Genomic DNA, 15,066 nt, shown 5'->3' on the forward strand with positions numbered 1-15,066 from the left:
ACTGAACTATCAGTTTAATAAGTCACAGCTGCAAAATACTAATGCGAATTCTTTATAGACGAATGGAAAAACTGGTAGAAGCCGACCTCGGGGAAGATCAGTTTGGATTCCGTAGAAATATGGGAACACGTGAGGCAATACTGACCTTACGACTTATCTTAGAAGAAAGATTACGGAAAGGCAAACGTATGTTTCTAGCATTTGTAGACATAGAGAAAGCTTTTGACAATGTTGACTGGAATACTCTCTTTCAAATTCTAAAGGTGGCTGGGGTAAAATACAGGGAGCGAAAGGCTATTTACAATTTGTACTGAAACCAGATGGCAGTTATAAGAGTCGAGGGGCATGAAAGGGAAGCAGTGGTTGGGAAGGGAGTGAGACAGGGTTGTAGCCTCTCCTCGATGTTATTCAATCTGTATATTGAGCAAGCAGTAAAGGAAGGGGGGGGGGGGGGGGGAAATTCGGAGCAGGTATTGGTATTAAAATCCATGGAGAAGAAATAAAAACTTTGAGGTTCACCAATGACGTTGTAATTCTACCAGAGACAGCAAAGGACTTGGAAGAGCAGATGAACGGAATGGACAGTGTCTTGAAAGGAGGATATAAGATGAACATCAACAAAAGCAAAACGAGGATAATGGAATGTAGTTGAATTAAGTCGGGTGATGCTGAGGGAATTAGATTAGGAAATGAGACACTTAAAGTAGTAAAGGAGTTTTGCTATTTGGGGAGCAAAATAACTGATGATGGTCAAAGTAGAGAAGATATAAAATGTAGACTGGCAATGGCAAGGATAGTGTTTCTGAAGAAGAGAATTTGTTAACATCGAGTATAGATTTAAGTGTCAGGAAGTCATTTCTGAAAGTATTTGTATGGAGTGTAGCTATGTATGGAAGTGAAACATGGACGATAAATAGTTTGGACAAGAAGAGAATAGAAACTCTCAAAATGTGGTGCTACAGAAGAATGCTGAAGATTAGATGGGTAGATCACATAACTAATGATGAAGTATTGAATAGAACTGGGGAGAAGAGGAGTATGTGGCACAACTAGACAAAAAGAAGGGACCGGTTAGTAGGACATGTTCTGAGGCATCAAGAGATCACAAATTTAGCATTGGAGGGCAGCGTGGAGGGTAAAAATCGTAGAGGAGACCAAGAGATGAATACACTAAGTAGATTCAGAAGGATGTGAGTTGCAGTAAGTACTGGGAGATGAAGAAGCTTGCACAGGATAGGGTAGCGTGGAGAGCTGCATCAAACCAGTCTCAGGACTGAAGACCACAACAACAACAGGGTAGTGCATTGGGTTTTCAGTATGTCCACATTTTTGATCACTTTCTGCATTTTCTTCATTGTCTAATAAAGTCAGCTAAAGGGCACTGAAGTTTTTCATGGTGGTTTTTCAACTTGGCTGTAAAAGAACATTGTATAAAAACTCTCTCTCTCTCTCTCTCTCTCTCTCTCTCTCTCTCTCTCTCTCTCTGCCCCCCTTTTTTGTACAAAAACTTAAGCCTATAGTAGCTGTTCAAAGTGATGGTAGTTATTCTCAATGCAAGTATTACAATGGACATGAAATTTTGCCATACTCTCTCAAATATCCCGGCGGTCTGTTTTACAAAGAGACAGACATCTATGACACTATCAGCAAGCTTATACGGCAGACACCACTGACTTCGTATAATTGCACAGGATAAAATACACAGGATGAAATCCAGCAATGGCACTGGCCATGGGACATGAACTCCCCTTCCAATTCAATTATGGCAGTATTTATTGTTTAGCTGTTCATGGGAAAAAATGTTGAAGTAGGTTATTAAAAATCTTGTTCACCCACATGCTCTCGTGAACAACAAGAGATAAAATCTCCAACAACAACAGTAACACATCTTGAATGAAATTATTTTGGATAATTAGGCTTATTATGACTCAACAAAACAGAATAAAATTGATAACACAAAACATTTACACCATAGGGAAAACATTTACTATCTCCATCTTTCATTACATTTTCACACATAATCAAATTCATTATTCTAAATAAAATGAGAAAAGTATCTTTGGCACTGGAACTCTTCACTTCTGTTCATCATGACTGACATACCATGCAATATTTTGTGCATCAAGTGATCTAAGCTCCTTTTCGTAATCCCAACAGCTATTACGCCATCAAGTATCTTACTAGGCGTGTTTTTTAAGTAAGTACCATTCTGAAATTAAAAAAAGACGTGCTAAGATATCTCAATAATTTTATTTTTACATTAAAGCCTGTATCTTAATCTACTTTTCTACATAATTTCCATCAATATTGAGGCACTTGTCATAACATTGTACTAGGTTTTGAATGTTGTTGTTGTTGTGGTCTTCAGTCCTGAGACTGGTTTGATGCAGCTCTCCGTGCTACTCTATCCTGTGCAAGCTTCTTCATCTCCCAGTACCTACTGCAACCTACATCCTTCTGAATCTGCTTAGTGTATTCATCTCTTGGTCTCCCCCTATGATTTTTACCCTCCACACTGCCCTCCAATACTAAATTGGTGATCCCTTGATGCCTCAGAACATGTCCTACCAACCGATCCCTTCTTCTGGTCAAGTTGTGCCACAAACTTCTCTTCTCCCCAATCTTATTCAATACTTCCTCATTAGTTATGTGATCTACCCATCTAATCTTCAGCATTCTTCTGTAGCACCACATTTCAAAAGCTTCTATTCTCTTCTTGTCCAAACTATTTACCGTCCATGTTTCACTTCCATACATGGCTACACTCCATACAAATACTTTCAGAAATAACTTCCTGACACTTAAATCTATACTCGATGTTAACAAATTTCTCTTCTTCAGAAACGCTTTCCTTGCCATTGCCAGTCTACATTTTATATCCTCTCTACTTCGTCCATCATCAGTTATTTTGCTCCCCAAATAGCAAAACTCCTTTACTACTTTAAGTGTCTCATTTCCTAATCTAATACCCTCAGCATCACTCAGGTTTTGAATACCCTTCTCATAGAAGTCTGCCGCCTGACTTGTTAACCACAGCATTACCACTGTTTTGACTTCATCGTCGTCTTGAAGACACTGACCGCCCAGGTGTTTCTTAAAGTGCAGGAACAGATGGTAGTCACTGGGGGCAAGATCGGGGCTGTATGGAGGATGATCTAGAGTTTCCGATCGAAGAGATGTGGAGATCTTTTGTTTGCTTTGCCACATGCGGACGGGCATGGTCTTGCAGCAAAACGATGCCCTTGCTCAACTTCCATGGACTGCTGCTTTGATTCTGATGTGTTGTAGGTCACCCATGGTTCATTGCTCATAACAATTTGGCTTAAGAAATCATCACTGTCATTGTTGTGACAGTGCCATGACATTTAACAGTGCTGCCACAACAGTACGCGCAAACAGCGTTAGAGGCGCTCCGCAACTCGGCTGAGCGCGGGAGCGCCACCTAGCTACGAACGGCGCCGCCGGCCGCATGTCACGGCACGGCAGTCGAATGAGAGATACTGAGTTGTTATCATGTAACCAGCTATTGCTTCTAAGTGAGTGTGTTTGAATATCCACACAATTATTGGTGATTAAAGGTTATAACACTTTTTGGTGACGAGGTCGGATATTTTCACTGCGTTGTGGATTTGTGTGTTCGTGACGGGGCAGACATAGAACAGCTCATGCAAGCGCTCACTGAACAACAAACACAGCTGACGGTTGCTATTCAGGCACAACAAACACAGCTGATGGCTGCTATTCAGGCGTTGTCGACGTTGCTTACTCATCGTCTGTCTTCCTCTTCTCCGCCTCCATTCCCTCCTTACGACGAGGCCGCTGAAGACTGGGAGGATTATGAGAAGCGTTTGCGGCAACACTTCTTGGCTTTCAGCATTGTCGACGCTCCTATGTGTAAGTCGTTATTTCTATCTTGGTTTTCCCCACGGATCTATCAGCTGCAATCTCAGTTAGCCCCTCTGCGGGAACCTGCCTCCCTGTCCTTCCAAGAAATGTGTGACTTATTGTCTAACTATTACCGCAAAAACACCCACGTCGTTGCCGCCCGCGTGGTGTTCTACCGGTGTCGCAAACAGCCCCATCAATCTTACCGGGCTTGGGCGGCGGAACTACATGGTCTGAGTAGGAAATGTCAGTTTGTCGCGGACACTCATCATGAGTCTTATGCTGATTCAATGGTTAGGGATGCTATTCTACGGCTTGCTCCTGATGAAGTTCGGCAACGTGCCCTACAACTGCCAAACCCGTTGTTGTCGGAAGTTCTAAGCATCGCTCAATCCTTTGAAGTGTCTCACGCTGCTGGCGTGCAAACAGACACGTGGTGTGATGTAGGCGCTGTACAGTCAACTTTCGACACAGACAATTTGCCTGTTTCACAGGAGAACGAAGATGTGGCGGCGGTTCACTCATGTAAACAACGTCGCGTTGGGCTGCAACGCTCGCAGCGAAAACAGCAACCACAGAAGCAGGTTTGTTCCGCACTTCCTTCTTGTCCACGTTGTTTCGTACAGCATGACAGGACCGCATGTCCAAAATGTTGGGCCACATGTAATTCATGTAGGAAAAAAGGCCACATTGCTTCTGTATGTCAGTCCCCTAAAGTTCCTGTCGACGAGGACGAGGCATCGGACATGGATGTTAACTGTGTGCTTTCTCAAACAAATAAGTTGTTTGTTACTGTATGTGTTCTGGATAAAGACAATCGCATGCAAGTGGATACTGGCTCTGCAGTAACTCTCATTAATTCTCGCACGTATTTGGAGTTGGGCTCCCCTCCCTTGTCTCCACTTACACGAAATCTGAGAACTTATAATAAACAGAAAATTCCTATCATTGGCCAGTTTGATGCTTCCACTGCCTACAAGTCTGTTGTTAGGCCCCTCACATTTTATGTGGTCGATCATGCGGGCACTGAAAACCTGTTCGGTTTTGATGCTTTCCAGTTGTTCGGGTTCTTCATTGATGATGATGTGCACCTCATATCTGAGGATATTCCGTATCAACAGCTGGATGGATTGTGTTCTGAATTTTCGTCCGTGTTCTCTGCTGGTCTAGGTCGTGCCAAGGATTTTGAAGCCCACATTACTCTTAAACCTACAGCTCGCCCCAAGTTTTTCCAGGTACACCCTATTCTGGTGGCGTTGCGTGCACCTGTCAAGGCTGAGATAGACAGGTTAACAGCTTCAGGGATTCTCCTTCCTGTTACCTCCAGTGAATGGGCATCGCCAATCGTGGTGGTTTCTAAACCAAATGGGAGTCTGCGATTGTGTGGTGATTTTAAACCCACCGTCAATGCTCAGAGCCTCATTGACACTTATCCTCTTCCCCGTCCTGAGGAATTATTTACAAAGCTCGCTGGGGGCCAGTTCTTTTCCAAACTTGGCTTATCGGAGGCGTACCATTCCGTTGGATGCTTCTTCCAAGGAATTTCTCGTCATCAACACTCCTCGTGGATTGTATCAGTACCAGTGGTTACCATTTGGCGTCGCTAGCACGCCGGCCATTTTTCAGCGGTTTTTGGAACAGCTCAAGGCTTCCATTCCCAGCTGCATAAACTATCTGGATGACATTGTTGTCACGGGGGCCTCCACTGAGGAGCACCTTCGCAATTTGCGTTCACTGTTTTGGGTTTTGCATTCGGCTGGGTTGAAGTGCAATCTGGACAAGTCAAAGTTCTTCCAACCCTCCATTGTGTATCTTGGTTTCCACTTGTCCCGAGAGGGTATACGTCCTCTACATCAGCATGTTGCGGCCATTAACGCTCTACCCCGGCCGTCTATGGTCAAAGAACTTGAGGGGTTTCTAGGCAAGATTGCTTATTATCACAAATTCATTTCATCCGCGGCGGCGGTAGCTCATCCTCTGCAACAGCTGTTACGCAAAAACGTCCCTTTCTGTTGGTCCGACGAGTGTGAGCAGGCTTTTGTCCACCTGAAGGCTCATTTGCAGTCGGCGCTTTGTCTTGCCACATTCCGTCCGGGTCAGGACTTGGTTCTGGAGACTGACGCGTCACAGTATGGCCTAGGGGCTGTTCTCGCCCATCGGTATGAGGATGGGTCAGAAAGACCCATCGCCTATGCTTCCAAGACCCTCAACGATGCGCAATGGCAGTACTCTCAAATCGAAAAGGAGGCACTCGCTATCACTTATTCTCTACAAAAGTTCAGCGTTTTTTTGTATGGTTCTAAGTTTCACCTCATCGCCGACCACATGCCGCTGGTCTCTCTGTTCAGCCCATCGGCGTCGCTTCTGGATAAGGCAGCTCACCGCCTGCAACGTTGGGTCTTATACTTGTCTCGTTTTCACTATGAGATTCACTATCGCCCCACGGCCCAGCACGCCAACGCTGACGCATTGTCGCGATTGCCGATGGGCCCCGACCCGGTTTTCGATCGTGATGAACTACTCTATTTCCACATTGATGAGGAAGAACGTCGTGCGGTCGAGGGTTTCCCACTAACGGGTTTGCAGGTCACATCGGCTACTGCGCGGGACCCGGTCCTGCGTCAGGTGATCGGTTTTGTTCAACGGGGTTGGCCGGACAGGACCAAGGGCCGGGCATCGGATCCCCTTCGCAACTACCATGCCTTGCACCTTCGTCTGTCTGTACATGATGGTGTTGTTCTTCTGGCCAAGGATGGCGCATCTCCATGTGTCGTGGTGCCAGCCTCTCTTCGCAAAGATGTTCTCAAACTGTTGCATGAAGGCCATTGGGGGATTTCTCGGACTAAGTCCCTGGCCCGCAGGCACGTTTATTGGCCCGGTATTGATTCGGACATCGCCCACATGGTTGCTGCGTGTGGTCAGTGTGCTCAACAACTGGCTGCACCTTGTACAATGCCCTCTCCGTGGCCTGATCCGGCACAGCCATGGGAATGGGTGCACGCTGACTTTGCCGGCCCCTTCCTCGGTACTTATTGGCTACTGTTGATTGACGCCTTCTTGAAGTTTCTGTTTGTTGTTCGATGTCCGTCGCCCACCACTGTGGCGACGATGCTGGCTTTGTCTAAAATCTTTGCGCTAGAAGGTCTTCCATCCACGATCGTCACGGACAATGGCCCTCAGTTCTCTTCGCAGGCCTTCCGTGATTTTTGTACTGGACAAGGGATTCATCATGTTACAGCACCGCCCTTCCATCCGCTACCGAATGGGGAGGTCGAGCGCCTTGTCCACACTTTCAAAAGCCAGATGAAAAAATTCCTTAGTGATTTTTCCACAGATGATGCTCTGTTGCAATTTCTGAGTTCTTATCGCTTCACGCCTCTGGGTGATCGCAGCCCTGCTGAACTCTTGCATGGCCGCCAACCGCGCACTCTACTGCACCTGCTTCACCCTGTCACGCCTTGTGCTGTGTCCCCTAGTGTGGGAAAATACTTGGTGGGCGCCGACGTGTGGGCACGAGGGTATAGATCTCGCCCTAAATGGATTCCAGGGGTGGTCAAGGCTCTTCGCGGCCGCCGGCTTTGTGAAATACGTACAGACGACGGCATGGTTGTTCGCCATTATGACCAGATGTGCCCAAGAGTGCTGGCTACGCAGGTGCCACCGCCCCTTCATTCGCCTCCACCAGCCCGAGAAGCCAGTCCTGTCACTGCTGCCAATCTACCATACATGTTGATGCAGCCGACGTCGCTACCGCTTCCGAGTACGCCGGTACCAGCCCCAGTCGCGACGCCGCCTTCTCCGGGACCCATCTCGCTGGAGCACACCCCCAGGTCCACGACACCGATGGATGCTGCTCCGGAGTTTTCACCCATCATCTCGTCCAGGAGGCACGTTCCACGCACGAGCTTCCGTCCTGGACATTTTCGACCATACTCTCAGGTCTCTCAGCGGGATCTTCTCGGGGCCTCACAAGAGGCCATGGATGTCTCCGCACTGTCCATGTCTCCAAGGGAGTGAGTGTTTTTTTTTTTTTTAAGGGGGGAAAAGTGTTGTGACAGTGCCACGACATTTAACAGTGCCGCCACGACAGTATGCGCAAACGGTGATAGAGGCGCTCCGCAACTTGGCTGAGCGCGGGAGTGCCACCAAGCTATGAACGGCGCCGGCCCCATGTCACAGCACGGCAGTCGAATGAGAGATACTGAGTTGTTATCATGTAACCAGCTATTGTTTCTAAGTGAGTGTGTTTGAATATCCATGCAATTATTGGTGATTAAAGGTTATAACAGTCATTGTGGTACCACTCAAGGAAAGTCGATGCACTGTCTAAACGTGTGGTTTTGTGCACACCCGTCAACATTTTCAGTACCAAACTTGCGCACAACTTTTGGTAATTCAAGTGCTCGGTCACAACCCCATACAAAACACTACGAGAAACATTAGGAAAGTCATCCCACAAGGAGGAAATCGTAAAGCATCTGTTTTCTCTCACCTTATTGTCCACTTCCTGCACCAAACTTTCATTAACGACCGAAGGTGCCCACTCCTTTGTTCATTGTTGTGCGGCCATCTTTAAATGATCTCACCCACTTTCTTACCATTCCATCACTCATAATGTTTTCTTCGTAAACTGCAAAGATCTCATGATGAATATTGATTGCTTTTAGTCCTTTAGCACTATGAAATCTTATAACAGCCCATACTTCACAGTCGGCGGGATTCATGATTATCAGGAGCATCTTAAACACTCAGTACACAACGTAAACAAGGAAGAATCAGACTGTAATGGCATCAGTGAGTAATTAAGGTACAGGCTTTCATGTAAAAATAAAATTATTGAGATATCTTAGCACGTCTTTTTTTAATTTCAAAACGGTACTTAAAAAAATATGCCTTGTACATACTACTGGACTGGTGAGTGAAATGGTGGTTTCAGCACATGATTTGAAAATAGCTTACAAAATGAAAAACACAACTCCAGAAGAGCATTACCAAAGCAATATAATTAGAGCAAAGTTGACTCTCACCATTATTTTCTCTCAGTTGCCTACAACTTTTTCTCTTTTACATAACTGCACATAATGTTCTAAACACCTTTACAAGCCACAATATTACTTTTGGTGCACTTGTAGCATTTACGATGCCTACATTAAGTGCTACCTGTCTCAGTGCTATCCCAGTCTTGTTACAACTGGTTTTTACGTGCATGAAGTTATCTGGTCAACCATAATGAAGGTGGAAAAATAAGAGTAGCAATTTTACTCATTCTGTTAATGGAGTTCCACCAACAGGATAAAAAATTACACACATTTTAACTGCATTAAATTCAATGACAGATTAGAGACAGAACTTCAAGTTATTCTTCCACTCCAATACAGCTGTCTTCATCTGACATTCTCAATTCATCAGCTCCTACTCATGTTAGGTTCCCCTACTGTTTTGGCTTGGTATTTTCCCCACAATCATTTCACATCCTCTCTCATTGCTACAAATACCTACATACAAATATGCATATTTTTCCCCCCATCTATGTAGCTTTAATGCAGTTTTAGAATCTGCTGATTTTCTACATTTCTCAATTTTAAACTCTATGTCAACTTGACCAACTGTTGTAAGAATTAACCCTATCATCAGCAGTGGCATATACCTAGAAGGATTAACACTATTTATCTCACCAAAAGCAATTCCATTCATTACCTACAGGTAACAAGAGTTCTCAATTTTGCTGATTTGTTCAACACAGTTTTTTGATTATCCATTGAGTGCAAAAGAAACAATTATCCACGGTTTGCTCAATACAAAAGTAGTTTGGGGAACTTTTAATTACTTTTTGGCCTTTCCTAGAGTTATATATGATATAAAGCTAACACAATACACTGTGAGCACAACAAAATAAAATATAGCCACACATGATTAAGTAATAGGTGGCTGGCAATATTCAAAATTCATCTTATAAAAGTGTAGGTTTTATGTTACACAGAACCGAGAAGTTACTTACATCCAGTATGTTCCCAAAAACAATTTCAACATTAATGCCCCTGTTCTCAAGAAATTCAGGGTTGTGCAGATTGAAAGTTTCATAGGTAATTTTCAGGTCACGGACAAATTCTTTCTCTGTGAAGACAAGTTCTGATATTACATTTTGTCTCTGTTCCTGTTTCTTCTTCCTAGAATTCAAAATTAAATTTCATTGATGACTGAACATGCAAGGCAGGGCCTAAAGCTGTATTAGATAGTTAGTGTTCATGGCATGCAATCTGACTGTCTAAATTTTTTCACTTTCACGCTACAGTAGAACTGTGCATTTTCAATTAAAATTCTTAGATTTTTAACTTTACTTTTTGTAGGATCAGTTTGTTAAGTGACCTTACAACAGGTAATACTATATAAGAGCAGTGAAATGGTCATTTATAAACAAAAGACACGAGACATCTGCTAAATAAAGGGCAAGTAGAAACTATTCATTTATCAACAGTAACAGAGGAAACACTGCTCCACATACACAACTGACCTAGGCTCAATTTTAATGTCCCCTAACATAAAAAATACAAGTCCGCAGAGAACAGTAACAATTACAAACACTAAAATACTAAATGATACAAACAATAGAATATTGTCAACTTTCACAACTTTTTTTAACATTTAGAATCCTGCAAATGATTAGTCCATATTTCTGTAACAGACAGTTTATAATGCTTTCTGGTTTATATATGACTAATCATATTCAATAACCTCCATGTGTGGTTCTGACAATAACAGGTAATGTGAAAAGCACCGTGCTTCTGATGTGTCTAACCAGTTAGAATGAGGTATGATCATGCGAACCTTACATAGATAGCATGAATGTGTACATTCTGAACGGTTGTAACTCCCAGCAGCGAATTCATAATCTCATTTTGTTATGGAATGGCACCACAAATTGGTGGTTCATTCTCATTTGTAGAATGTTTAGGAAACTAGAGAAGACATGCCCAGTCAGACTGGCACTGTTTCCCAAACAACTATTCAGTAATACATAAGTAAACTTCATCTGTCATCATTGTTCTGATACCAATTCAACAATGGCAGATCTTGTCAAGCAAATAGTCAGCAGTACTTTTGTAACCCCTGATTTCAACATGCAGGCTAGTAAGCTGCACTTGTTCTAGTTTTGTAACCCCACAAGTAATGTCCATCAGTGCTTGCTTCTAAATTCTCTTGCAATATTTCAAAAATAATCTGAATGCTGTTTAGTCTTACAATATACTGCCTTTCAAGCTTAGCTTAACATTTTTCCTTAGCTGGAGCTTTTGTAGTAATCAGTGTAGTAACAAATTCAAACATCACACCTGTAATTCAAATACGTGCATGTGATTTGGGCCCACTAAATGAGCATCATTATTTTTAAAAATCTCTTAAAATATATGCTGTCTACTTCTGCCTAAATTCATTTACTGTGAATCATAGGTTATACAGTAAAGGTTTTTATGCAAGTCATTCGGAAAGTTTTGAAAATCACTAGTTTACATTTCTGTTGCAAGACAAATATGCAATGCCATTTTCAAATATAAAAAATGTTGCAGCTTCAGAGAATTGGTAAGTACTGGTAGTGCTGAAAAGGTTTCCATTATAATGTTCCACATAATATTCAGTCACGATCAGGCACAACATTGAAAAGCAACAGACTTTGGAATCCAAAATTTTTCTAACTATTCTTCTTTCTTTCTTTCTTCTCTACATTATTTGACTGTTTGGATCTCTTTATGGAGAGGCATCCTGGGGTGTACAGATACCTGGTTTTAATCATCACATCGGAATGCCTCAATCTTGCATTAATAGATAAGAATTTTTTGTATACATTCTTTGTTATGATTTTTTGTGGCTCTCTTTATGTTAGTTGCTTTGTCCAGAGCATTGCCTGGATTATTTTTCTCAAGTATTTGAATTCTGAAACTTGCTTTATTTTTCCATATTTTGATTCCACCTATTTGGGGGCATCTTTAATACTAGTCATCTATATAATTTTTTCATACTAAATTTGTATTTCAGTTTTGTTTGCTACTGCTTCGAGACAGTTTTGTCTTTTTCAATGCATCTTCCTGTTTCTTTGCTAAGACTGCTAAAACAACAAAAGCTAAGCAGTCAGTTTCAAGATTTTCTCTCATTCTTCAAAGTTTCATTTTATTTATCTCGACGTTTTTACTTTGTCATCATTCTTGCACCACTTTCTCCAAAACATTTAAATAATAATGAGTCATTCTATCCCTGTGCCTCATGCCTGTTATTATTGTTATTGTTGTTATTATTATTATTATTATAAAATTTACAAGTCAATTTCGGAGTGAACTGGCACCCACAAAAATTTAAGTTTGGCATTTGTGTATTATTTACCATTACCTTGGTGCTTCAATTATCCCGAATGGGGCAATCATGCAATTTCTTTAAAGCAAATGAAGCTACCTGCATCATCATTTGGGTCCCCAGAAGAGGCTGTATTGACTTAAAAATCAGTCTTGAGTAAGCACAAAGGAGTTAGTGGTTTGTAAGGATCACATCTACAACGCTCAAAAATGAATCAAATTGTGCACTTACTCTGAACTAGAATAAATAGTCATTGTGGACACAGATTAATAATCACACTTGATTAAAAAAAGGTAGATGAGTGATTGCAGACTGCTATGCTACATCACACGTTCCTTCACATCTTGAAAGCATCAAAATGAGATGACCACAGGAAAGTCTGCAAGGACTCTTGTGCCACTGTACCAACTATTCAGTCAGAATACAAGCATTTCTTGAGGAGCCCAAAGTCCAGATATTTTTTCACTCACACTTGAGTCTAAATCTGGGTTAATGTGAAAGTTTAATGCACTGGAAAGAGACTTTCGCTAAGCATTATCCTGGGTCCTTATTAGCAGCTGTATTCATAAGAAGTATTCATGAAAAATCTTCAAGAGCCATAGCATGGAATTTTCACAAAGAGCTTTGAGAGGCTGCATTGCTTCACACATAAAAAAGATTTAAAGATAATTTTTAATAACTTAAAGAATTTGCATTACTTTCTTAAGACTTTCATAGTGGTCTTCCCATAAAGTCTCAACAATATCTGATCTTCTGAACATCATACAGCTTAACAATAAATTAAATTGAAAGACATGTCTAGAAGATGGCCAGGAAATGAGATAAGAATCTTAAGAGGACCACCTTGCCCACCCCTCCACCAAGAAACAACATTAGAGCACCTTAATACTTCCTCTGCCTTTGTTACCACACAGATTTTCATACAAGGTAATTTTGTTTTTTGATCTTTTCCTTATAAGTTTTTATTTACTTGTCTCTTCCCATTTTCTCTGCAAATCTTTTCTGATTTCTCTTCATTACACATCGTTTATGTTAGTCTGGGACTCTCTGCCACAATACTTCCCTTACAAGAAAAACCAGCCACAGAGATCCCACACAAAAATCCTGAACATCACATGCATGAGTAAACTATGTAATATTGAAGAAAAACACAAGAACTATACTAAAGGGGGGGGGGGGGGGGGGGGCAGATACAGCTTATAACAGCAAAAATTTGACAACATCCAATAATTTTCTTCCTACAACAGTAAACTTACAAGAATAAAAGTAGACACACTCAAACAACTCGTCTTCTTACACAGGATGAAAATAAAAATAATCTGTCATAAAGAAACTATTTTTACTACCTTTTAAATTGTTTCAAAATGGCAGCTGTTCAACAGTAATACTACAGCATATCCCTCATATTTTGAGTAGTTTTAAGCTTTTTAATGTTGCGTTTAGTTTACTTTATTGGCAAGATACATATTTACAAAACAGAGATCTTTTAGTTACACACCACAATAAATAACAGTTTTAATTAGGTTTCAAATTACGACTTCACTTTTTTAAACTTTTTGAACATATTAATATATGTTTAATGGAGAAGCTATTCAATACACTGACCTGATTTTGCTTCATCATGTCGATATTATAAAGCTACATATACTCAAAAAGCTTTAGTCAAAGCTTTATGTTATTTAGTTTTTGAGTTACGAGTGAAAATCATCAAGAAAACATGAAATGTGGGAAGTGAGTGTTCAACGTAGCTAATGCATTTTTCGAACATTTGTTTTCTAATGGTGACTGGTGGCCTATCTTCTCCAATCTGAGCTTGCTCTTTCTTTTTACTGCTTCTTTTCTTGTTTCTAGCTTTCTTTCTCTGCTGACTTTATTTGCACTATACCCACATCATCCAGTGCAAATTTATAAAACTTTCTAGGCACAGCCAGCCGCGATGGCCATGCGGTTCCAGGTGCTTCTGCTACGGTCACAGGTTCGAATCCTGCCTCGGGCATGGATGTGTGTGATGTCCTTAGGTTAGTTAGGTTTAAGTAGTTCTAAGTTCTAGGGGACTGATGACCTCAGATGTTAAGTCCCATAGGGCTCAGAGCCATTTGAACCATTTCTAGGCTCAATTCCTAATTGATTAATTACTTCCAGCCTACCTTTCATGCCTTCATTGAACGTAATCAATGTATAATTTGTTGCAATTTTAATAATAATTTTTCCGCAAAATCCAGTATTGTGACAAACTTTCCAAGTTTTGCTGTTCAGTGATTCATTAATATTTCATGTGTTAGATTCAACACATCTTGTTAAGAGTTCTTTGGTAACTAAGTTTTTAAACAGATGGTAAAGTATTTTTTGTGCCTACAGCTATTAACTGTTTCTTCAGAGACTGCACATTGGTATGGATAACATGATTCATTTCCCTTGGGGCAAAAATTATGCATCAGGTTGGAATCAGAAGAGCATTTATATCATATAGCTGCTGTTATGTTAATAACAGAGAATTTTCTCCAATTGCATTTCCATAATATGAGGTTACTGCATTTATGACAGCATTTGTCAATCTCTTTTTACCATACAGAGATTTAGTGATAGGGTTATTAAGTTCATATGGCTTTAATTCTGAAACAGCCTTGAAGGATCTGGTATCACCATCACCAATGTAATTAACTTACTGTGCACTAAGTCTAATCTCGCCCAGCCGGTTAGCCATGCGGTCTAACACACTGCTTTCCGGGCGGATAAGTGTGCCGGTCCCCGGCTCGAATGCGCCCGGCTAATTAGTGTCAAGGGTCGGTGTGCCGGCCAGTCTGTGGATGGTTTTTAAGGCAGTTTTCCATCTGCCTAAGT

At 41.5% G+C, this 15,066-nt stretch overlaps 1 protein-coding gene across 3 annotated transcripts in view; it reads right to left on the minus strand.

Annotated features, from left to right (window-relative positions):
- LOC126471466 (dynamin-binding protein-like) overlaps positions 1–15,066 on the minus strand; it is a 213,444-nt gene that overhangs the window by 146,240 nt on the left and 52,138 nt on the right. For all 3 annotated transcript variants that reach the window (XM_050099662.1, XM_050099663.1, XM_050099661.1), the window contains one exon: positions 9,884–10,052. In XM_050099662.1, coding sequence (XP_049955619.1) covers positions 9,884–10,052 — 169 coding nt within the window. The remainder of the gene's footprint in view (positions 1–9,883; positions 10,053–15,066) is intronic.

This window comes from Schistocerca serialis, chromosome 3 (genome assembly GCF_023864345.2).
Source record: "Schistocerca serialis cubense isolate TAMUIC-IGC-003099 chromosome 3, iqSchSeri2.2, whole genome shotgun sequence".
Lineage (NCBI taxonomy): Eukaryota > Metazoa > Arthropoda > Insecta > Orthoptera > Acrididae > Schistocerca > Schistocerca serialis.